The sequence below is a fragment of the Podarcis bocagei genome (assembly GCF_964188305.1).
Source record: "Podarcis bocagei genome assembly, chromosome: Z".
Classification (NCBI taxonomy): domain Eukaryota; kingdom Metazoa; phylum Chordata; class Lepidosauria; order Squamata; family Lacertidae; genus Podarcis; species Podarcis bocagei.
The window spans coordinates 2,958,836-2,985,013 of record NC_138140.1 but is presented as its reverse complement, the minus strand read 5'-3'; the positions used below and the strand labels follow the sequence as shown (position 1 = coordinate 2,985,013).

General features: G+C 46.5%; 1 protein-coding gene across 1 annotated transcript; it reads left to right on the top strand.

The window, feature by feature from the left end:
• Positions 1 to 26,178, top strand: UAP1L1 (UDP-N-acetylglucosamine pyrophosphorylase 1 like 1). The gene is made up of 9 exons (XM_081179781.1): positions 1 to 711; positions 2,665 to 2,869; positions 5,531 to 5,706; positions 6,748 to 6,920; positions 9,420 to 9,613; positions 18,078 to 18,218; positions 21,167 to 21,352; positions 23,190 to 23,256; positions 25,029 to 26,178. Exons 1-9 carry the CDS (start codon positions 417 to 419, stop codon positions 25,113 to 25,115), a joined length of 1,524 nt encoding a protein of 507 aa, XP_081035907.1. The 5' UTR covers positions 1 to 416; the 3' UTR covers positions 25,116 to 26,178.

Below are 26,178 nucleotides of genomic sequence, written 5' to 3'. Positions count from 1 at the left end.
CGCGCTGGCTGCAATTTCCTCCAGCCATTCCTCTCCTTCCTCCTGAGGCCTGACTCCCACCAGTTGCTTTTTTTAAAGTTTGATCGGTTGCAGTTTTGTTTTATTCCCCGCCCCCTCTGGCTAATGGAAGGGGAACCCTGCGTGGTTGGAAGAGTGCACGCCTGAAATCAGTGCGTTCAGGCGAAGGGGGGCGGGGCGGGAATTTGGAAGTGACACGGGTTTCCGTGCTGTGGTGGTTGCAAGTAACCGACCTTCACAGGGGGAACTAGGTGGAGGCGGCGTTCCGTTTCTTCCCGGGGAACGTTCCACAAACTTTGGCGCGCGCTCCCCAGGGACAGTTTTGTAGCTGCTGCAAATTGCAAAAAGACTCTTCCCCCTTTGCAAAAGCTCAGCGAGCAGCGCAGAGAGAGGAGGTGATGGCGTGCCTGGAAGAGGAGATCCGGGCGCGGCTGGAGCGTGCCGGCCAGTCCCACTTGCTGCGCTTCTGGGACGAGCTGGACCCGGCGCAGCGAGACTCGCTCCTGGAGTCGCTGGCGAAGCTGGACGCCGAGGAGCTGGGCGAGCATTGCCGGAGGGCGGCGGAGGCCTGCGCGCGGGAGGAAGAGCCGCGCCAGGAGAGACTGGGATGCCGGATAGAGCCCGTCCCTCCAGAGTTCTTCGGCAGCGTCTGCAGGAGCGACCCGCGGACTTTGGAGCAGTGGGAGGAAGAGGGTAAGGCCAGGAGAGACCTGGCTTTGGGTAGCCCTTTTGACCTCTGGGGGTTGCAGGTGGAGGAGGATGAGCAAGCAGTTGGAACGTTGTGGGTTACTGTGTCAATTTCTCGCTGTGGAACCTCGGCGCAAAGGTAGTCTACCTGAGACTGCCGGAGGTTGGGTGCGTGTGGTTGTACCTGCCCGCCTATGTGCGCTTCCCAGAGGCACCTGGTTGGATAATGATGGACCTTTGGTCCTATCCATTAGTGCTTTAACTACGTTTTAATTTTCAGAGAGTGGGCGTGTGGAGAACGGACTACTGTACATTATTGGTTCTGTTCTTGTAACCCCGCCTTTCCTTGGTCGGTCACGCCCACTTAATCAGACACACCCACAGACACACCCACCAGCCCCTTTGGCCGCACCTTCTTCGGCAAAGGCCGTTTTGGAATACAGTACTGTAGTGGACGACATACAAACCGGCATATTTTTCTTCTTCATTGTTCCATGTAGAAACAACCTGAATAAAGAAAGGAAGATTGCACAACTTTCGCACACAGTAAAATAAGTTTTGTGCCACCTAAAATTGTACATTTAGACACCAGGAAACTGTTCCCTTGCATTGTCTGTGGCCCCAAATGCAGTTGTTGGGTAAAACATTTTAAGGAGTGATGCCCCCTGTAAGCCAGCCTTCTTCCTCCAGCTTGATAATCTCCTGTTGCCATTGGTGGCAATATTTGGCTGGGGCTGTTGGGAGTTGTAGTCCACCTGTTTATGAAGGGCGCCATGTTGGCAAAGCCTTCAGTGTTTGCAAAATGCAGTTTGGCATGCCTGGGTGCCGTATGTTGTGTGCTTTGGGGTGGGCAAAAACTTGCCTTGGGTGCTGTGCAAACACCAGTTCTGCGTTCAGAGTACTTGTGCACCTGTGCTACATAACTGCTCAGAGGTTTTCTGTCCAATAATCAGTACAATATTTAAATTTTGTTAAAGGTATTAAACAAAATTTAAATATTGTACTGATTATTGGACAGAAAACCTGAGCAGTTTACAAAGAGACTTGGGACTGAGGATTCCAACCAACTGCCTAGAAGACCAAAGAACCTCTGGGCATGTGTAGAGATGAAGTAAAGCACACTCTGACATCATCAGGACCTAGGGCTACTAGAGGCTTTGCCCCCTGCCTCTAAGTACTAAGTACAGTGGTACCTCGGGTTACATACGCTTCAAGTTACAGACTCTGCTAACCCAGAAATATTACCTTGGGTTAAGAACTTTGCTTCAGGATGAGAACAGAAATCGTGCGCCGGCGGTGCAGCGGCAGCGGGAGGCCCCATTAGCTAAAGTGGTGCTTCAGGTCAAGGAGAGTTTCAGGTTAAGAGCTGACCTCCGGAACAAATTAAGTACGTAACCCGAGGTACCACTGTACTAAGTAGTACTGTCTGGGATTGCTTTTTACCTTCTCCTTCCCAGTTCCTTTTCCTTTTGTGTTGTATATTTTTGGTGGAAAGTCTGAGGGAAGAAACAGACTTAAGCTGCTTTGGGCACTTACGAGTTGGAGTAAAAGTACTTCAAATAATTTAAATTCCTAGGCATTGCCTCAGTTTTTCAAGCTTCTTCTGGAGCTGTCAGACCTGTTCAGTGATGAGGGGAAAGAAGGCAGCTGGGTCCACAGAAATTGCAGCATCGCCCCTGTGCCTCTTTCAGATGATTCTTGCTTGGGGTGTGGGTGGGGGGCTTTCGGGGCCCCAAAAGAGCCTCTGGCCCTGTGCACTGTCTCCAAGGGCAGCCACCCGGACTGCAGTTGATAATCTCTTAATCTCAGGGTCTTAATCTCAGGGTTGTGGGTTTGACAAAAGATTGGGCAAAAGATTCCTGCATTGCACTAGACTCGACTGCCCTCGTGGTCCCTTCCAAGCGTGATTTGAACGAGATATATATTTCCTCCAGTGATTTTTCTCTTGTCTCCTTCAAGGGCTCCGTAAGATCTCCCAGAACAAGGTGGCTGTGCTCCTTCTAGCTGGAGGGCAAGGAACACGCCTCGGGGTGCCTTACCCGAAGGGCATGTATGATGTGGGGCTGCCGAGCCGTAAGACCCTCTATCAGATCCAGGCAGAGCGGATCCGCAGAGTGGAGCAGCTGGCTGGTGATAAGTTTGGAACTCGCTGCACAGTCCCTTGGTGGGTCGCTGGCTCCTGGGTCTTAAGGCACTGGCCAATGGTTCTTGTGGTCACTTGGTGTCCCAGAATTCTTTGCTGTTGATCCTTTTGCTGAGTGGCAGGGTGGCTTTACGCCAATCTGATGTCCTCTTCTTGGAGCCAGTGTGGTGTAGTGGTCAAGAGCGGTGGACTCGTAATCTGGTGAACCGGGTTCATGTCTCCGCTCCTCCACATGCAGCTGCTGGGTGACCTTGGGCCAGTCACGCTTCTTTGAAGTCTCTGAGTCCCACTCACCTCACAGAGTGTTTGTTGTGGGGCAGGAAGGGAAAGGAGAATGTGAGCCGCTTTGAGACTCCTTCGGGTAGTGATAAAGCGGGATATCAAATCCAAACTCTTCTTCTTCTTCTTGGTTTGCAGTGTGACTCCCATTGGCAAAGTCTGTTTAGACCAGGGGTTGGCAACCTTTGGCCCATGGGTCACAACCAGCCCACGGGGGTCATTTTACTGGCCCCTGAGCCGCCCCCGAGCTGAGCTGCCCACTTGGCGAGTCCCCGCCTGCTGTGCTAAACCGGTGCAGTACCGAGCTGGGACTCGCTTCTGTAACGCCGGAAATCACATCTGCGCATGCACAGACGCTGGAAATTGTGGGCGGGCGATCCGGCCCACGGAGGGATCTCCGCTGGAGTGAATTGGCCCAGGCGAGGTAAACCTTGCCAATCCCTGGTTAATCATTTAACTAGGATATTTACAAAGCTCCAAAAATATCAGGACTGTCCCCTGAAATCTTTGTCAGATAATCAGCTGAATGCTAATCAGTTGGTTAACCCTACATAAATTTGCATGTAACTGAAACAGTACCTCCGGAGAAGGGGAGAAGCACATTCAGGACTTTTCACTTTAAGAGGAGAGTAAGAGACGCAGGTGGCGCTGTGGGTTAAACCACAGAGCCTAGGACTTGCCAATCAGAAGGTCGGCAGTTCGAATCCCCGCGACGGGGTGAGCTCCCGTTGCTCAATCCCTGCTCCTGCCAACCTAGCAGTTCGAAAGCACGTCAAAGTGCTAGTAGATAAATAGGTACCGTTCCGACGGGAAGGTAAACGGTGTTTCCGTGCGCTGCTCTGGTTCGCCAGAAGCGACTTAGTCATGCTGGCCACATGACCTGGAAGCTGTACGCCGGCTCCCTCGACCAGTAAAGCGAGATGAGCGCCGCAACCCCAGAATCGGCCATGACTGGACCTAATGGTGAGGGGTCCCTTTACCTTTACCTTTAAGGGGGTGACACAATATAAGTTTATAAAACGACATATTCATGGTGTGGGGAAGGTTTCCCTCCCTCCCTCCCTCATAATACTAGAATTCATGGACATCCAATGAAGCTGAATGCTGGAATGACTTCTTCACTCAGCGCATTGTTAAACTGTGGAACTCCCTCCCACAGGAGGCAGTGATGGTGACCAACTTGGGTGTCTTTAAAAGGGGACTGGACAAATTTGTGGCGGAGGAGAGAGCCATCAATGGCTCCTAGCCCCAGTGGCTCTGCTCTGCCTCCACAGTCAGAGGCAGCAACGGTTCTGGACCAGTTCCTGGAAGCATAGGAGGGGAGAGGGCTTTGTGCTCTCAGTCCTGTTTGGGGTTTTCCCACAGGCATGTGGCTGGGCCCTGTGAAAACAGAGCTCTGTTTAGGGCTGGGCGATACCTGGTTTTTAACATTGTCATATACCACCACCTAAACATCACAATGTGTAAATATATCACAATAGCTGAAATAAGGATGGAGCTATGTAGAGGCATTGGTTGGCTTCACGTGGTGTGTGCCCCCCCCCCCCCCGTGATGTGATCTTTGCATGGCACTGCTGTTCACTTCTGTGTTTTTGAATTTTTTGTGCCTGTCCTTGTCATGCTCGCTTGTCATGCCCTGGGTGTGCCCAACTGCATAATAATAATAATAATAATAATAATAATAATAATAATAATAATTTATTTATATCCCGCCCTCCCCAGCCAAAGCTGGGCCCAGAGCAACAGTAAAAGTAACACAGTTTTCATAAAATCACAATCTGTTAATTGAAATTCATTCTAAAATCAATTCAGAATCAAATTAAAGGCAGCCATTGGGCTAGAGTTCTATGAGGATTACCAAAGGAGGGGGTCAGATTGTGCCTTGGCCAAAGGCCTGGTGGAACAGCTCTGTCTTGCAGGCTCTGCGGAAAGATGTCGAGTTCCACAGGGCCCTAGTCTCTTGTGACAGAGTGTTCCACCAGATTGGGGCCACGGCTGAAAAGGCCCTGACTCTGGTTGAGGCCAGCCTAACCTCCCTGTGGCCCGGGACCTCCAAGGTGTTTTTGTTTGAAGACCGTAAGGTCCTCCGTGGGGCATACCAGGAGAGGCAGTCCCATAGGTACGTGGGTCCTAGGCCACATAGGTATTTAAAGGTTAAAACCAGCACCTTAAACCTGACCCTGTACTCCACCGGGAGCCAGTGCAGCTGGTATAGCACTGGCTGAATGTGATCTTGCAGCGAGGACCCCGTAAAGAGTCTTGCTGCGGCATTCTGCACCCGCTGGAGTTTCTGGGTCAGTCTCAAAGTAACGTTCTCTGCTTGCTTTGGTTGTGTGAATCCAACCCTGCTGGTTTCCCTGTCTGGTGCTTCTAATTGCAGTGCCCTGTGTGCCTCCCCTGCAGGTACATTATGACCAGCGAGTTCACTTTGGGACCGACTGAGAAATTCTTCCAGGAGCACAACTACTTTAACCTGGAGAAGTCCAACATCATCATGTTTGAGCAGCGGATGCTCCCGGCCGTGGCATTTGATGGGAAAGCGATCTTGGAAGAGAAAGGCAAGATTGCCATGGCGCCAGGTATACAGCAGTTTTCCTAAACTTGGGGAAGTGTTCTGTCCTGCTTGGGAGCTTCTGAAGGCCTCTCACTAGCACTGTTTTGAATATTTGAGTGAAAAGGGACATTGCGTGTAGCAAATCCTTCACATGTGGCAGGTGCAGAGCTTTCTCGTAGCGGTACAGCTGTATCATTTTTCTTTTTCAGAATTGATTTATTATTTTTTTTAAATGCAACCACAACAAAAGGAAAGAAAACAATAGAAATAAAAAAGTACAGAGTTAAAGCACAGCTCCGAAGGGTTGATACAGTATTAATTCATACAAAGATTCCCTTTACAGATAAAGAAGATTTATAAAAATAAAAGTATTGTCCGCCTGTGAGTTGCATTGTTATTGAGAGTAAAGGTTCTATATAGCTTTAAGTGAGCCAGACATTTGCATATACTGATTGTACTGAGTGACCATGTCCCTCAATATTTGTACGGTATAGGGAATACAATCATGCCACATAAAACATACTATTATAATTGTTTATTAGATCTTTTACCTGCTCCTCACTGTGAAGCTCTAGGATGGGTTTCATTTATTTATTTATTTTTTAAAATTGTTTGTTTATAGTATTTGTACCCTGCTCTTCAGCCTTAAAGACTCCCAGAGCAGGTTACTTATAGTCAAAACAAGATAGTCCCTACCTGCAGGCTTACAATCAAAAATAAAAGACAGAATATTACAATCAAGAGGGTAGGATGTGTCCTAAAATATATATCTCAGCTTTCAAAGGCCAGGGTAAGGCCATATTTCATCAGCCTGAAAGATCAGGGAACCATCTTCCCCTTTGACCTGCACCCCTGAAGGTGGGCTGCCTATATTTTTAAAATTGCAAGTGCCACATGTGCATTTGTTTGGTTATACATTCCTCCGCCACCAGCAGTGGTAAAACTAGTTACAGAGATTGCAGGTGAGAGGCAAAGGTAGGTGGTTGATAGCATGGGTGCTGGCCAGTTGGTGCTGGTCCTAACCCAGTTTCTGTCTAGTAGTTAACTCATTCCTTGTGTGTTGCAGATGGCAACGGTGGTTTGTACCGTGCCCTGATGGACAACAAGATCCTGGAGCACATGGAGCGGTGTGGCGTCCAGTACATCCATGTGTACTGTGTGGACAACATCCTTGTCAAAATGGCAGATCCCGTCTTCATTGGTTTCTGTGTCTCGAAAGGAGCTGATTGTGGTGCTAAGGTGACAGAGAACAAAACGTTGGGCAGGGATGATCGCACAATTCCCTTGTGGGCAGGGCGGAGGGCTGTCATGGTTAAGGATGAGCAAGTGTGTGTGAGAGAGAAGATCTCCATCTCTGCTAGAAGTGACTCATGATCTGATGGTCCTTTCAGCATCCATATGACAATTACATTGCTCATCATGGTATGCCCTGTGGTACCTAGAACCCAAAGCTGGGGTGTAAGTAAAGGACAATTGCATCTTACGCTTGATTAAGTTGTGCAGTTTTAACCTTACGTGGTTGAAATCCAGCTGGCTGAAATCCCACAAATTAATCACACGCAAGGCTTAAAAGAGTTTAAAAGTTGAATTTGCTTCGGGGGTAAGGAAAATGCTTTTAAGTTCTTGCTTACTGGGTTCCGGAAGGCTCTTGTGAGGTTTTGTAGGATTTTGCAGGAGCCTCCCAGAGCCCATCTTCAAAGCTGTTTTCCTTGCTTGGATGGTAAGCATGGTTGTGCAGTGGTGATTCCAAGGGGGCGCTTTGGGTATACACATTTTTGTGCATATGCGCCACTCCCAGAATGTGCTCCCAACACAAGATGCAGTCGTACTGCATGTTAAACTACAGTATTTTTCCGTGTGTAAGACACCCCCATGTATAATACAACTCCTATTTTTTTTTTAACCCAAAATTAAGAAATTAAGTTGTTTAGTTGTGGGGTGTGGGGGAGGTCACTTCTGCCATTCGCTCACCTGCCTGCCCGCCACTGCCGATCACTTGCCACAGCCACTGCCAATTGCACACCTTGCCACCAATTGTCTGTCTGCTCACCACCACCAATAGCCCACTTGCTGCAGCCGCCAATTGCCTGCCCACCTCGCCACAGCCAATCGCCAGCAGGCCTTGCCACAGCCACCAATCACCTGCCCAATCGCCGCTGCCAATCTCCTGCTTGCTGCTGCCATTAATCGCACGTCCTCCCTCTGCATTCACTATCCGTGTATAAGACAACACCCAATTTTTGCCTAATATTTTTTTTTAGCAAAAAGCATTACCTTATACATGGAAAAATATGGTAATAAAACTGTTGTGGATTGGGGGCGGGAAGTGCAATTTGGTCCTTCCACCTGTCGTCGTCCCCCCCCCCCAATCTTTGTTTTTTTTAAGAAGAGCCCAAAGCATTGCTTGTGTCTGGCAGGTTGCAGATGGAATCTGATTAACAATCCCTTCCTGCTCAAATGAACCTTCCCTCTTCTTTGTTGTTGCATTTTTTTAAAGTAGAGCATCTCTCATCTAGATCTGCTTTTGCCTCCATGTAATGTGTTGCGTGTCTTCCGCCTGCCTCTGAACCATAAACATGTTGAATATAGATAGTGTCTGAGATGGACAGTATATGAAACTTTAAGTACCCTTAAAGCAAAATGAAACAAAACATGAAAAGTGAGTTTTTTAGATGAACTTTGAACACCTATGGGCAGTGCCTAGGTAAAATCTTAGAAGGGTATTGGGGGGTGACTGGCAGAGATCCTTTCCCCCCACTCCCTGGGCCTGCAACAGTTGAGTAATCTCATTCTAAACAGGCAAACATATGCACCCAATTAATTGACCATGTGAATTTCTGAATCCAGCATCCTCTGAGCGGAATTGGATTTGATCTGTAGAATCAAGAATTACCTGGACACAGGTATAGCAAGAGAAGATCAGAAAATCAGAAGATCAGAAAGAACTTCCTGACAGTAAGAGCTGTTCGAGAGTGGAATTTGCTGCCAAGGAGTGTGGTGGAGTCTCCTTCTTTGGAGGTCTTTAAGCAGAGGCTTGACAACCATATGTCAGGAGTGCTCTGATAGTGTTTCCTGCTTGGCAGGGGGTTGGACTCGATGGCCCTTGTGGTCTCTTCCAACTCTATGATTCTATGAAATATTCCTCTATGCCACAGGAGCGGCAAGGATCCCAATTGCTAAAAACTGGAAAAAAGAAACTGTGCCAACAAAAAAGGAACGGCAAGACAAACTGTTAGAGTATATTGAACTGGCTGGATTAACAGAGGCAGTTAGAGACCACACTAGGCAAGAGTTTCAAAAAGCATGGGGGAAATGCAGAGAATACTTCACAAAACAGTGCCCTAAAATACATACCTGGGCTTGTTTTGATTAATGTCTGCAGGAGACTTTGTGGTTATTAAAGTTATAATTAGAAAAATCTTAGTAATTATTCATAAAGGAAACAGTTTATAAGAAGTAAATAAGGAGGCCAGATACAGGATAAAGGAAGTATTTTATTTCGTTTGTGTTGTTGTATGTTATGCTCACTGTATGTTCATGTTTAATGAGGATGGATTTTTGTATTGGGGTGGAGTGGGGGGTTTATGTTATGTTGTAAATAAAATTCTAATGAAAATTATTTTTAAAAAGAAAAAAGAATTACCCAGCCCCTCTACCTGCTTGATCCACTCTGCGGTTATTTTACTTGCTATCTGACTTTGGCCCAATTTTTTTTTGTTGTTGTTTCGTTTTGTTAAGGTAGTGGAAAAAGCCTACCCCACAGAGCCAGTTGGGGTGGTTTGCTCTGTGGACGGAGTATATCAGGTGGTGGAATACAGCGAGATCTCCTTGGAAACGGCACAGAGGAGAAACGCGGACGGACGGTTGACATACAGCGCTGGGAATATCTGCAATCACTTCTTTAGTCTTGACTTCCTGAAGGCTGTCACAGAGTAAGTCCTGCAGTTGTGCACGCTCACTTTCCCATGACCTGTTCCTGAGTTTATGAGTGTGGGATCTGCATCCTGGAAGTCAGTCGGGTGGGAAGGGATGCATGCATTTCTGAGCATTGTATCAGGATTGTGACAAACTGAGCTCCTAGTTGTTGTAAACAAAATCTGCCCTTTTTCCCTAATGGGGTATCCAAGAGCCCATATAGAGTCCTTATGTAGGTTCCCTATTGGTAGGAGAAAATAACAGAGGCCAACCAGAGAATATTGAGAAGCAAAGCAGCTAGTAAGCCTGAAATTTATTAAAGCTGTTGCAACAGGGTGCTCCCCTCACACGCAGGAGGACAGAGGAGGACCCCGAACAAAGGTGTGCCTGCCCTTATATTTACATTTTAAATTGCCTTCCCTGGAGCTTAAGACCACCCCTCCATACATCACAGAAGGGGTGTAACCCAAGACCAACCCCCACAAACATCATACCTACATCACAGAAAAGGTGGTCTACAACAGAAATTTGATTGCTGCTGTTTTTCCTGTCTGCCAGGTTATCTGATAATGCCTTATCTGATCGCCTTTCCTGGTAGTCTGGCCATTCCTTTGAGATGGTGATTTCCCAATTCCTGAGACAATGGGAAGGTTCCCTCACCCCCTCCCTCCTTGCAGAGAAAACATTTTGTCAGTTTGGGAGTTAAAATGGTTTCAGGAAGGTCTTCCTGTGCTGCTCCAGACTTGGTACATTTATGAACATTTACTATATATATATATGCTTTCGTAGATTTTCACGGGTACAGGAATGCAGGTTTTGGTGTCTTCGGGTGTCTTCCCGTGTAAGAGTTGGGGTGTCTAGGCGACGTTTCGACGAGGTCTCACTCGTCATCTTCAGGCTGGTGCTTTCGGCTTCTTGTTACTGGAACAGAGCAGGATCTCAGTGTTTGAGTTCCTATAAATACTGTTGAGGGGGTGTGGTGTATAGCCTCCAACGTTCTGGGCAGAGAGGAAGTTCCCAGGTTAGTGTGTCTTTTCTTCTTTTGTTCATTAATTACTTGAGGGATATCTTGAGTGATTTCTTGAGTGATATTCTGAGTACCACTTAGGAGGGTACTCAGAATATCACTCAAGAAATCACTCAAGATATCCCTCAAGTAATTAATGAACAAAAGAAGAAAAGACACACTAACCTGGGAACTTCCTCTCTGCCCAGAACGTTGGAGGCTATACACCACACCCCCTCAACAGTATTTATAGGAACTCAAACACTGAGATCCTGCTCTGTTCCAGTAACAAGAAGCCGAAAGCACCAGCCTGAAGATGACGAGTGAGACCTCGTCGAAACGTCGCCTAGACACCCCAACTCTTACACGGGAAGACACCCGAAGACACCAAAACCTGCATATATATATATATATATATATATATATATATATATATATATATGTAGGTTTTGGTGTCTTCGGGTGTCTTCCCGTGTAAGAGTTGGGGTGTCTAGGCGACGTTTCGACGAGGTCTCACTCGTCATCTTCAGGCTGGTGCTTTCGGCTTCTTGTTACTGGAACAGAGCAGGGTCTCAGTGTTTGAGTTCCTATAAATACTGTTGAGGGGGTGTGGTGCAGAGAGGAAGTTCCCAGGTTATTGTGCCTTTTCTTCTTTTGTTCCTTAATTACTTGGGGGATATCTTGAGTGATATCTTGAGTGATATTCTGAGTACCACTTAGGTGGGTCATTAAGTGTGGATTAGTTGCTATAGCTTTCGTGTCTTGACCTTTTGAGCTTGTGAAGAGATTTTTCTGAGAAGATGGCTGTACTGCACTTAGTTGTGCTCTGGCTTGGCTTCGTGTATAGGGGCGAGCTGTGGTTTTGTGCCCTGTGCCAGCCAGATCTGTGTAGGGATTGCAGGGGGGTGCAGCATCCGGAGGTGCCACTATGGTTTGGCTACCGGATGGAGTCTGTAATTTATCTGTGGAGAGGGTCTGGGTTTGGGTCTGGTGCGGTTGATAGGTGATGGCGTTCTGTGTGCCTCTGGTTCTGGTGTCGGTTTTTGTGGGGAGGGCTAATTTCCAGATGTCTGGCAGGCGGGACGTGTCGTCACGCTTGTTCATGTTGTGAGGGTGTTTCTCTATCTCGATGGCTTCCATGATTATTCTCTTGTGGTGATGTTCCATGTTAAAGAGCAATTTGGAATCTGCAAAATTAATTTCGTGTCCTGTTTCTTTCATGTGTTGGAAAAGAGAGGAGGTTTTTTCTTCTTTTTTGACGGCATTCTTGTGTTCTGCGATACGTGCATTTATTCGTCTGTTTGTTTGTCCAATGTACGTGGCTGGGCAGACTTTGCAGGGTATTTCATAGACCCCTTGGTTTTCCAACTGGATTTTATCTTTGGGGTTTCTGAGGATATTGGCTATTTTTTGGTTGGTGCAAAAGGCTGTTTTGATATTGTGTTTATCACAATATCAAACACAAACCCAAACTTTGGCTCAGATATGTTGACGACACCTTTGTAATTTGGCCACACGGGAAAGAAAAACTAGACAGCTTCCTCACACATCTCAACAGCCTACACCCCAAAATACAATTTACTATGGAAATAGAAGCCAACAACCAACTTCCCTTCCTTGACGTCCTAATCTACAAAAAACCTGATGGCTCCCTAGGACACACTATCTACCGGAAAAAAACACACACCAACCGCTACTTACATGCACAATCACACCACCACCCTGCACAAATAAACTCCGTAGCCAAGACTCTCATCTCCAGAACCAAACGCCTGGCTGACAAAGACCACTTGACAACTGAGTTACAGAATCTCTCAAATGTGTTAATCGCCAATGGATACCAGCAAAACAGGGTTACGAAGCTAATCCAAAAAGAAACACCCCCCAAAAACCAAGACACAGAAGAAAACAATGGCATGGCCCTCCTTCCTTATATCAAGGGCACTACAGACAAAATCAGCAAAATCCTCCATAAACACAATATCAAAACAGCCTTTTGCACCAACCAAAAAATAGCCAATATCCTCAGAAACCCCAAAGATAAAATCCAGTTGGAAAACCAAGGGGTCTATGAAATACCCTGCAAAGTCTGCCCAGCCACGTACATTGGACAAACAAACAGACGAATAAATGCACGTATCGCAGAACACAAGAATGCCGTCAAAAAAGAAGAAAAAACCTCCTCTCTTTTCCAACACATGAAAGAAACAGGACACGAAATTAATTTTGCAGATTCCAAATTGCTCTTTAACATGGAACATCACCACAAGAGAATAATCATGGAAGCCATCGAGATAGAGAAACACCCTCACAACATGAACAAGCGTGACGACACGTCCCGCCTGCCAGACATCTGGAAATTAGCCCTCCCCACAAAAACCGACACCAGAACCAGAGGCACACAGAACGCCATCACCTATCAACCGCACCAGACCCAAACCCAGACCCTCTCCACAGATAAATTACAGACTCCATCCGGTAGCCAAACCATAGTGGCACCTCCGGATGCTGCACCCCCCTGCAATCCCTACACAGATCTGGCTGGCACAGGGCACAAAACCACAGCTCGCCCCTATACACGAAGCCAAGCCAGAGCACAACTAAGTGCAGTACAGCCATCTTCTCAGAAAAATCTCTTCACAAGCTCAAAAGGTCAAGACACGAAAGCTATAGCAACTAATCCACACTTAATGACCCACCTAAGTGGTACTCAGAATATCACTCAAGATATCACTCAAGATATCCCCCAAGTAATTAAGGAACAAAAGAAGAAAAGGCACAATAACCTGGGAACTTCCTCTCTGCACCACACCCCCTCAACAGTATTTATAGGAACTCAAACACTGAGACCCTGCTCTGTTCCAGTAACAAGAAGCCGAAAGCACCAGCCTGAAGATGACGAGTGAGACCTCGTCGAAACGTCGCCTAGACACCCCAACTCTTACACGGGAAGACACCCGAAGACACCAAAACCTACATTCCTGTACCCGTGAAAATCTACGAAAGCAAATATCTCACCTCTACGGGGAGGAAACCTTCCAGCTGACAAGAACCTACGAGAAACTAGAAATCCGAAGAGCCACCATCTTATGTGATCTCTTGTTCCTACGCAACTGCCGGGACAACAACTTAATTCCCACATGCTTCCAACTTAAATTCCACTCTAAAACCCCAGCTACCGAAAGGATCCTGAAACGAACTGAACTATCCCTAATCAGAAACGAAATACATAAGAAAAGATACCTACTAAACCAAACCAACAAAGATCTGCTCACTCTTCACCTCAAACTCTGTAACAAAATCCACCCTGCACTCTGGGACAAATGCAAACAACTAGCCGTCTGGAGAGCTGAAACTGAGACCTCACATAAGACAGACAGACACACCAACAAACTCCACAAACTAGAGAAACGCCAGAAGCCCAGCCACCCTCCACAACAACCCATGAAACAAACAGTACATAACATATCAGACAGGATCCTCACCCCAACTGAAACCAAAGTACTCTCCAAAGGTTTCAACTTTGCAGTCGCCCCGAGACGCATCCCCACGGAAAACATCATATGCGGAGTCGAAGCTAGCCTAACCAAAATCGACCCAGATGAAGCCAATAAAATCAGACTTGAAGTCACCAACATCCTCTGCTCCAGCAAACCACCCAGAAGCAATTTACACAAAGAAGAACAGAAAGCACTCACCAACCTGAAGAAAGACAACAACATAATCATTCTCCCAGCAGACAAAGGTAATGCCACTGTTGTGATGAACACATCGGACTACCAAGCAAAACTATCAAATCTACTCCAAGACCCTACCTACCAACCTATAAAAACAGATCCCACCACCTATCTGGAAAAAACCACCAAATCCAAAATAAAAGCCTCTCCTATCAGTGAAGAAATCCAGCTAAGAATCATCCCCAGAGAAAAATCATCCAGATGCCCCAAACTCTACGGTCTCCCCAAGATACACAAAGAAGGAACACCACTCAGACCAATAGTCAGCTCCATAGGCTCACCTCTACAAAATCTCGCTAAATTTCTCGCTAAGCAACTTCAGCCCTATGCAGAATCCATCGCTTCACACGTTACTAACTCCTTCCAGTTCATAGAAACAATAAAGAAGCAAAACCTACATCCCGATGACCTACTTGTGAGCTTCGATGTTGTATCTCTCTTCACTCAAGTGCCCATTAATGAAGCCTTGACAGCCATTAAAAACAAATACAATCCCCCCAAATACATCCTGGACCTGACCAACCACTGCCTAACCAACACGTACTTCATCCACAATGGACAAAGATACAAACAGATAGAAGGAGCGCCTATGGGATCACCCCTCTCACCGGTCATCGCAAATCTGTACATGGAACACTTTGAAACCAATGCTTTAGACAAGTCAGAACACAAACCCAAACTTTGGCTCAGATATGTTGACGACACCTTTGTAATTTGGCCACACGGGAAAGAAAAACTAGACAGCTTCCTCACACATCTCAACAGCCTACACCCCAAAATACAATTTACTATGGAAATAGAAGCCAACAACCAACTTCCCTTCCTTGACGTCCTAATCTACAAAAAACCTGATGGCTCCCTAGGACACACTATCTACCGGAAAAAAACACACACCAACCGCTACTTACATGCACAATCACACCACCACCCTGCACAAATAAACTCCGTAGCCAAGACTCTCATCTCCAGAACCAAACGCCTGGCTGACAAAGACCACTTGACAACTGAGTTACAGAATCTCTCAAATGTGTTAATCGCCAATGGATACCAGCAAAACAGGGTTACGAAGCTAATCCAAAAAGAAACACCCCCCAAAAACCAAGACACAGAAGAAAACAATGGCATGGCCCTCCTTCCTTATATCAAGGGCACTACAGACAAAATCAGCAAAATCCTCCATAAACACAATATCAAAACAGCCTTTTGCACCAACCAAAAAATAGCCAATATCCTCAGAAACCCCAAAGATAAAATCCAGTTGGAAAACCAAGGGGTCTATGAAATACCCTGCAAAGTCTGCCCAGCCACGTACATTGGACAAACAAACAGACGAATAAATGCACGTATCGCAGAACACAAGAATGCCGTCAAAAAAGAAGAAAAAACCTCCTCTCTTTTCCAACACATGAAAGAAACAGGACACGAAATTAATTTTGCAGATTCCAAATTGCTCTTTAACATGGAACATCACCACAAGAGAATAATCATGGAAGCCATCGAGATAGAGAAACACCCTCACAACATGAACAAGCGTGACGACACGTCCCGCCTGCCAGACATCTGGAAATTAGCCCTCCCCACAAAAACCGACACCAGAACCAGAGGCACACAGAACGCCATCACCTATCAACCGCACCAGACCCAAACCCAGACCCTCTCCACAGATAAATTACAGACTCCATCCGGTAGCCAAACCATAGTGGCACCTCCGGATGCTGCACCCCCCTGCAATCCCTACACAGATCTGGCTGGCACAGGGCACAAAACCACAGCTCGCCCCTATACACGAAGCCAAGCCAGAGCACAACTAAGTGCAGTACAGCCATCTTCTCAGAAAAATCTCTTCACAAGCTCAAAAGGTCAAGACACGAAAGCTATAGCAACTAATCCACACTTAATGACCCACCTAAGTGGTACTCAGAATATCACTCAAGATATCACTCAAGATATCCCCCAAGTAATTAAGGAACAAAAGAAGAAAAGGCACAATAACCTGGGAACTTCCTCTCTGCACCACACCCCCTCAACAGTATTTATAGGAACTCAAACACTGAGACCCTGCTCTGTTCCAGTAACAAGAAGCCGAAAGCACCAGCCTGAAGATGACGAGTGAGACCTCGTCGAAACGTCGCCTAGACACCCCAACTCTTACACGGGAAGACACCCGAAGACACCAAAACCTACATTCCTGTACCCGTGAAAATCTACGAAAGCATATATATATATATATATATAAAAGATATATATATATATATCTTAAAATTCTATTACATAGTTTTCTGGTTAGAAGTTATAGAATCATAGTGCTTTAGACTTGGTAGAGGACCCCCCAAGGGTCGTCTAGTCCAACCCCCCACAGTGCAGGAATCAGAGCTAAGGAATCCCTGACAGATGGCCATCCAAACTCCGTGTGTAAACCTCCAGCGAAGGAACATCTACCACCTTCAGAGGTTGCCCGTTCTATAGCTCTTAAACGATGCTTTTCCATTTTTATAGCAGGCAGCTTCAGCAGGCTTTTAAACTCACTTTATTCAGCAATACTGCATGCAGAAGATAAAATCTATAATGAACACTATTTCATGGAGGATAAAGCTTGGAACGGCTGCCAGCCACAATGACTATGCTCTGCCTTCACATTAATGTTTCTGAATATCAGTTCCTGGAAAATACACAGCAGTGGAAAGTGCTCAGATCCTGCACTTTTCCACAAGCATCTGGTCAGCCACTGTGAGAACAGGACTGGGAGAGCCATCGGCATGATCCAGCAGGGCTGTTCTTAGGTTCTTATTTTGAAGAAACTCTAATGCAAAGGAATTACAGTGGACGCTCGGGTTGCGATTCGGCGCTTCTGTACATGCACAAAGCGCAATTTAGCACTTCTGTGCATGCGCGACCGCCGAAACCCGGAAGTAACCCTACCGGTACTTCCGGGTTTCAGCATTCCGTAACCCCCCCCAAAAAAGCAACCTGAAGTGCCTGTAACTCGAGGTATGACTGTAGTCCTGTAATTGGGAAAACAGCAGAACTCAAAAACTTGATTGCTGTCATCCAGACAGCCAAAAAAGAGATGGCTTATCTACATGCTCTCGTAAACCACGGCCTCTGTCATATAGCTCTTAAACTGCAGTCCTAGGACAAATCTTTGCCTTCTGTTTGAAAGGCAAATTTCAGAAAACCCACAGAAACAACTCCCAATATACCAGTGAATCATTACCCAAAGATTTCCAGGAAGTGTTCAGCGAATTGCCAAAAATAACTTATGCAGAGTCCCCCCCCCCCCGTTTCTCCATGAAAACAGCTCAGCAGAAAGGTCCCCACCAGCAGTTTGTCAAACACACCACCCCTCCTGCAGAAAAGTGGGGAAACAAAATAATCAGGGGAATGAAGCTTTCTTCCCACTTTCCCTCCCCCCCCATTTAAATTAAACTTGTCAATCATAGAATTGTAGAGTTGGGAGGACCACCAGGTCCAGCTCTCTGAAATGCAGAAAGAAGCATGGAGATAGTTGGATGGAACACTGAAACCCCGGATCATCCAAGGGTGACCCATTGATTGTGGCAGTAGATTTCAGGCAGGTGAAAAGGCAGAAGGCGCCGCTCCTTCCCCTTACAGCTGTGCAGTGCAAGGAATGACCTGGGGCAGCCCTGAGCGATCTTGCTGCACAACAACATTTTTTAGCAGAGCAGAGTTTGAGGAAGTCTCCTGTGTGCTTACGTCTCTGTCCTTCCTGCCCACCAGGAAGTTTGAGCCCCGCTTGAAACGTCATGTGGCTGTCAAGAAAGTCCCTTTCGTCGACCAGGAGGGCAATCGGGTGACGCCGCTAAAACCCAATGGGATAAAGCTGGAGAAGTTTGTGTTTGATGTGTTCCAGTTTTCTAAGTTAGTACCAAATGTCTCTCTTTTTTATTTCTGTGTATCCTATTTTTTGGGGCGCGAGTTGGGGAGGCTCACTAAATTGGCCTTGGCCAAACTGGTGCCTGCCAAACATTTTGGACTACACCTCCCATCAGCCTCTGCTGGGCCTGATGGGAGCTGTAGTTCAAAAAATTTGGAGCATACCAGGTTGCTAAATGATAATGGAACCAGCTGCTACGGGGGAGTTGTGACAACACAGTGTGCCTCCCAAACTTCTGATAGCTTCTGGTTTCGTTTTCTGAATCAAAATGGCAGGCACACATACCTGCTGCACCCTAGAGCATTTTCTTTTTTTGAGGGATTGATTATTGCAGTCAGTAGATTAGAACATTACATGTGCAGCTGCTGTAACAGGGCAGAATTGTGTGCCCCGGTAGCCTCTAGATTACTACCATGAGTTATATGTGGGGCTGCCTATGAAAACCGTTTGGAATTTATTTGCCTGGCTGCATTAAGGTAAAGGGACCCCTGACCATTAGGTCCAGTCGGGGCGGACTCTGGGGTTGCGGTGCTCATCTCGCTTTATTGGCCGAGGGAGCCGGCGTACAGCTTCCAGGTCATGTGGCCAGCAGGACTAAGCCGCTTCTGGCAAACCAGAGCAGTGCACGGAAATGCCATTTACCTTCCCGCCGGAGCGGTACCTATTTATCTACTTGCACTGACATGCTTTCGAACTGCTAGGTGGGCAGGAGCAGCGACCGAGCAACGGGAGCTCACCCCGTCGCGGGCATTCAAACCGCCGACCTTCTGATCGGCAAGCCCTAGGCTCTGTGGTTTAACCCACAGCGCCACCCGCGTCCCACCTGGCTGCATTACCATATTTTTTGCCCTATAAGATGACTTTCCCCCTCCTAAAAATGATGGGGAAATGTATGTGCGTCTTGTGGAGCAAATTTAGGCTGCGTAGCTATCGCTGAAGCCAGGAGAGCAAGAGGGATACGTGCACACCGATCCCTCTTGGTCTCTTGGCTTCAGCGATAGCCATGCAAAGCCTCTTGAGCGAAGAGGGAGCTCTCCTGCCTCTTCGCTCAGGAGGCTTTGCGTTGCTTTCTTGTTTCTTGTTTTCCTCCTCTAAAAACTAGGTGCATCTTATGGTCAGGTGAGTCTTGTAGAGTGAAAAATACGGTACTTTCAATAAAAGAAAACTTCAAAATATGTAAATGTGACAATCCACCATGAATTGGAAAAAGGTGGTAGCTCAGTGGCAAAGCATCTGCTTTGCATACAGGAAGTTCCAGGTTCAATCTCAAAGGAGGCCTGGGAAAGACTTGTTGCCTGAAACCCTGGAGGGCTGCTGCCAGTCAGTGTAAGCCATGCTGAGCTAGCTGAACCAAGGGTCTGACTCAGTAGAAGGCATCTTCCTGTGCTCCAAATAACAATGATGTCTCCGCCAACAACAGTGAAATTTTAAGCTTCTTTATTAGAAGCTTTCTGAGCAGTGCTTTACACCAAATATGCTGTAGAGGTATAGTGTGTAGATGATAGATAGATAGATAGATAGATAGATAGATAGATAGATAGATAGATAGATAGATGATAGATAGAGATTGACTGCATTCTGCTAGAATCCAGAGACCCAGCTTGAATGCAGCATGTTTTTCAGATCACCTATCTAGAAATATTTACAGTGGTGCCCCGCAAGACGAATGCCTCGCAAGACGGAAAACTCGCTAGACGAAAGAGTTTTCCTTTTTGGAGGTGCTTCGCAAAACGAATTTCCTATGGGCTTGCTTCGCAAGACAACAATGTCTTGCGAGTTCCTGCTGGGTTTTTTTCCTTTCCCCCCCTTTTTCTAAGCCGCTAAGCCGCTTATCAGCTGATCCGATCAGCAGATAAGCCGCTAAAAGCCGCTAATAGCGCTAATCCACTAATCTGTCAATGGGCTTGCTTCGCAAGACAAAAAAACCGCTAGACGAAGAGAATCACAGAACGGATTCTTTTCATCTTGCGAGGCACCACTGTAGTTCACATCCACACCATAAATTAAAAGCACCCTTATACTGCTTTAACAGTCATGGAGAACCATGGGGACTGTATTTTGTTAAGAGTGCTGGGAATTATAGGCCTGTGCAGTACCCCTAGACTACTTTTGGGGTGGGGAAGGCATGGTGGCTAAATTATTTGTTTATTAATTAAATTTATTAGTCACATGGGGGGGCATGGCAACTTTTAAAAAGCCCACACCGTAGTAGTAGTAGTAATAATAATAATAATAATAATAATAATAATAATAATAATAATAATAATAATAATTTATTATTTATACCCCGCCCATCTGGCTGGGCCTCCCCAGCCGCTCTGGGCGGCTTCCAAAAAAATATTAAAATACTGTAATACATCAAACATTAAAAGCTTCCCTAAACAGGGAATACATTAAAACCGGAGGAGGGGGGAAGAAGAAATACATTAAAACATCCTACCCACTCTAAAAGGCCATAGGTGGTTAAAAGCCAAAGCCCCGATTAAGAAGGAAGGTTTTTGCCTGGTGCCTGAAGATACGTAACGATGGCACCAGGCGAGCCTTGCTGGGTAGAGCTTTCTACATGCGGAAAGCCACCACAGAAAAGTCCCTGTTCTCCTTTTGCCACTCTCCAGACCTCCTGGGCCTCGGATGATGACCGCAGGGTGCAGACTGGTTCCTATGGTATAAGAGTGCTTTTAAATGTCTGGTGTGGATGTGGCTTTAGTTTGCTTTTGCAGTCAAGTCCAACTGGAATTGGCAGCTTGGAGAACAGCTGCAAGGTCTCCCTGCTTCCCTCCAAATGCATTCCTTTCATGGATATGGCAAGCTACGTTTTCCTGGATTCTGGAACGTGCCGTGGCCTCAATGGCTCCATGCTCCACATACAGGAGGGCACGACCGCAACTGAAACTCCCATTTTAAGCCTCCAGTTTCTCCCTTCTGTTAACAGGAAGTTCGTAGCCTTTGAGGTCCCGAGGGAAGAGGAGTTCTCGCCTTTGAAGAACTCCGATGCGGCCGACAAAGACACTCCCATCACGGCTCGCCGGTCACTCCTCTCCCAACACTACCGTTGGGCTGTGAAGGCAGGAGCTAGATTTGTCAATGGCGATGGCCAGAGGATACCTGAAGAACCAAGGTCTGTGAAGGCTCCTCCTATTTATCCTCCCCAAGGGATTGCGGGAACCGTAGTTTACCCCAAGGCGCCAGGGAGCACTAGATGAATTTGTGGCATGGAATGCTGCCACAGTGAAACACTGTGTGTGGCCCCATTGGCACTGCAGTGGTACCTCGGGTTACAGACGCTTCAGGTTACAGACGCTTCAGGTTACAGACTTCGCTAACCCAGAAATAGTACCTCAGGTTAAGAACTTTGCTTCAGGATGAGAACAGAAATTGCGCGGCGGCAGCGGGAGGCCCCATTAGCTAAAGTGGTTAAGAACAGTTTCAGGTTAAGAACGGACCTCCAGAATGAATTAAGTTCTTAACCAGAGGTACCACTGTACGAGTAAAGCGGTATCACACCACTTTAAACAGTCATGGCTTCCTGCAAAGGAACCTGGGAATTATTTAAGGGTGCTGAGAGTTGTTAGAAGACCCCCTACTCCTCTTACAGGGCTACAATTTGTGGAGTGGTTTAGCAGTCAAGCCCTCTTCCCAGGAAACTCTGGGAGCTGTAGTTCTGAGTGGGGAATAGCTGGGGGTCTGGTCAGGACTAACCGTTAAATATCTGTTTAACATCCTTGCAACAGATTTTTGGCCTCATCCACACCATACACTTGAAGCACTATGATACTACTTTAAACAGGTGTGGCTTCTCCCAAAGGATTCTGGGAGCTGTAGTTTGTTAAGGATTCTCAGAGAAGACCCTCCCTGCTCCCAGAGCTACAATTCCCAGAGTTCCCTGGCGATTGTCAAACCACTGTGGGAATTGGTGCTTTGGGAGGGGAAGTGGGGTGGGGGGTTGTCTCCTAACACCTCTCAGCAGCCTTAGCAAACCACAGCTCCCAGGTTTCATGGCTGTTCAAAGTACAGTGGTACCTCAGGTTACAGACGCTTCAGGTTACAGACTCCGCTAACCCAGAAATAGTACCTTGGGTTAAGAACTTTACCTCAGGATGAGGCGGTAGCGGGAGGCCCCATTAGCTAAAGTGGTACCTCAGGTTAAGAACAGTTTCAGATTAAGAAAGGATCTCTGGAACGAATTAAGTTCTTAACCCGAGGTACCACTGTAGTATGATAGTGCCTTAAATGTATAGCGCAGATGAGATCTTCTTGTGGAGATAAATTGTGTCCTCTGGGGTTTACACCAGGGAGGGGAAGAGTGCAAGAGAGCAGCTTTCTCCAAGATGGGGCTGGATTTCAGCCATCTGCTGCAACCACCAAGATGCATGTTGTATTCCAGCAGCATTTGGAAGGCACTAGATTAGGAGAAGTTGTGTTAACATGCTGTGACCAAACTCTTAATATGGCACAGGGAAGGTTTTATTTTGTTTTATTTTAAAGGTGGGGCATAATAATAAAACACAGAGTTCAGGATTCAAAGCTTATTGAGGTCATCCTCTCTGATCTGGGGTGCCTTTCTCCCCGTCCCAGGTGTGTGAGGCCATAAAATAATAGAATTGTATGGTTGGAAGGAACCCAAAGTGTCATCTAGTCCAATCTCCTGCTTACAGAAGTACATTGCAGTTATGCATTCTGGTTGCAATTATTCAGGTGTCAAGGAAAAAACACTCGGCTAATGCTCTGGTGCTTCTGTTTATTGTTTACTTCATTTATGTATGACTTGTCTTCCAAGCACCCATGGTAGATTGCAGTTTTAAAATACCAAAACCGAACAGATGATATAAAATGTGAAGTTGACCTGGGGCTGCGTTGAGCAATTTCTGTTGTTGCCTTGGGCTGCCTGCCTCTCTTTTCTGTGGCTTGTCATATGTTTGCAGAAAGACATTATTTTCATTTTTCTCTCTTTTCAGTTTATCAGGCGATGACGAACCACCTGCTGTATGTGAGATTTCACCACTAGTCTCTTACTTTGGGGAGGTGAGGGCAACATTTTATGTGAACTCCTGTTAAGGATTCAGTATCTGCTTCTAAGGAAATAAGTTCTTATTTCTGAGTCAGTGCAAAGAATATTGGAGATGTTGTAAAGCAGGCATAGGCAAACTCCGGCCCTCCATATGTTTTGGGACTACAATTCCCATCATCCCTAGGTAACAGGACCAGTGGTCAGGGATGATGGGAACTGTAGTCTCAAAACATCTGGAGGGCCGGAGTTTGACTATGCCTGTTGTAGAGCCCTGCGATTGAAGAATGTTCAGCCAAGATGGCAAATATGGGATAAAGCTCCACATGAGCAAACTCTCCCTTCATAAGGGATCAGGCAATAGCATCTTTCAACTGTGGCAGAGTCCATAGCCTGGAACCGCAGAGCTATATAGGCTTTCCTCCATTTGGAATTTGTGATGCTGGTTACATATAATTACAAAAAACACAAAATACTGTTGTGTCAGAATAATAAAAAAGAAAAGCAGCTAAGAATAATTTCTTCCCTATTATTATTACTATTAAAATCTTTTTGATTGTTTTATAAGTGTATGTATGTCACATTTTGGGACACGGGTGGCGCTGTGGATTAAACCACAGAGCCTAGGATTTGCCGATCAGAAGGTCGGCGGTTCGAATCCCCGTGACAGGGTGAGCTCCCGTTGCTCGGTCCCTGCTCCTGCCAACCTAGCAGTTCGAAAGCACGTCAAGTGCAAGTAGATAAATCGGTACCACTCCGGTGGGAAGGTAAACGGCATTTCTGTGCGCTGCTCTGGTTCGCCAGAAGCAGCTTAGTTGTGCTGGCCACATGACCCGAAGCTGTCTGCGGACAAACGCCTGCTCCCTCGGCCTATAGAGCGAGATGAGCGCGCAACCCCGGAGTCGGTCACGACTGGACCTAATGGTCAGGGGTCCCTTTACCCTTTACCTCTGTCACTTTTAGAGTTAACAACTTAGGCAGGTCCTTGTCTCCAGAGGTTTTAAATCCAGAATAGGTAGCAGGGACGTAAGGGAGAATCAGTATGTGACAGGAAATAAAGGCTGAAAGATGGGTTACAGTAGGGGTCAGCAAACCTTTTCAGCAGGGGGCCGGTCCACTGTCCCTCAGACCTTGTGGGACTATATTTTGAAAAACATAATGAACGAATTCCTATGCCCCACAAATAACCCAGAGGTGCATTTTAAATAAAAGGACACATTCTACTCATGTAGAAACACGCTGATTCCCGGACTGTCTGCGGGCCGGATTTAGAAGGCGATTGGGCCGGATCCGGCCCCCGGGACTTAGTTTGCCTACCCATGGGTTACAGCAGCAAGAGGAAACCTCTGGCTCTCCAGCAGCAACTCAGCTCATGCTTGCATCATCTCCAACCATTGGCTGAGGCTGCTGGGAGTTGGCGTCTGACATCTAGAGGGCCACAGGTACCTCATACCCCTGACTTAGGGGCAAAAGTCGTGCTTAGATTTACAAATGGGTGGAGAACCTCAGGCCTGGGAATTTAATGTGACCCATGAGGTTTTTCTGGCCGTTAGGACTCTCTGCAAGCTACTTGCCCCACTGATGTGAGTGCTTTGCCTTGGCTTGAATGTATGCTGAACTGTGTCGATGCCTCTTGACATATTCCGTGGAAGTAAGCTACAAAAGCAAGAGCCTCATTGGTTACTCCATCCACTTCCATCTCTGGCCCTGACCATCACTGTCATGCGAACTCTGAAAGCTTGTCCATAAGGGAATGTGGCCTCTGGCTCAAAATTGTTTTCTTTTGCAGGGACTAGAGAAGTACCTGAAAGCCAAAGACATCCAGTCACCTTTTCTACTCGATGAAACCAAAGCAGAAACATTAACAAGAGCTTGAATGAAGACCCAACTTGGAAGATTGTCCTCTGCGACCATCTTTTTGCTTGATTGTTGCTTTGTAATCAAGAAAAGAATAATTTTGAGAAACTATCAGTGTTTATGATACTATAAAGCCAAAATCTTCTAACTTTTCTGCTTCTGGGGCGGGGTTGTTAGGTCACACTGTGCCTGGAGAGTGATGGTTTCTGCCCTTGATTGTCCCAATAGCATTCTCTGCAACTTTCAAAGAGCTGTCTGAAATAAGACCCACCATCCTTACTGAGAGGCCCCTTGTGTGTAATGCTGAAATTGGAGGCAGCCCCGGGGGACGGAATTCTTTGCTGGTGTCAACACTCAAAGGAACCAGAGAGGCAGGAGATAGCTGAGAGGAACCTCTAAATAGTGCTGTACATATTCCATAGATATGATTTACCAATGCTGGTTGAAGGGGCTCTGTATTATCTTGGAGGAGCATGACTCAGTGGCAGAACAAACAGGAGGACCCATGTTTGATTATGGACAACTCCACTTAAAAGGATGTTAGGTGGTAGGTCTGGAGAAAGCTCTCTGCTTCAGACCTTGGAGATAAGCTTCCAGTGAAGAGCAAACAGTGCTTACCTAAATCTGCATTTGCAAGAACTTTATGCACTCAAAGTTAAAGGCATTGTCTGTGTCCAGAATCTCTTGCCTCATCTTGGAAGTCTTGCCCTGACTGCGGAAGAGACAGGATCTGAATTGCATCTATTTTGGCAGTGCCATCTTGAATCTGGTGTTTTCAGCTTAAGCTGAAAGCTTCCCTCTTCGCAAATCTTTGTGTAGCAGAGTGCATTGTTTTCTTTCTCCTTTTTAATTATCCCCAAACCGTCTTTTGATACTGATTAATGCCCTCCCTGATCTGGTACCCTCTAGTTGTTTTAGGACACTACAGTTTCTCTGTGACCATGCTGACTGGGGCTGATGGGAATCCAACCATAGCTGAAGGCGCCACATTGGGGAAAGCTGCTTTATACATGTTCTGGAAGAAGGTGATGAAAACCCTATATTGCCTGAATTTTCGCATATTAAAAGTGCTTTAATAAGTC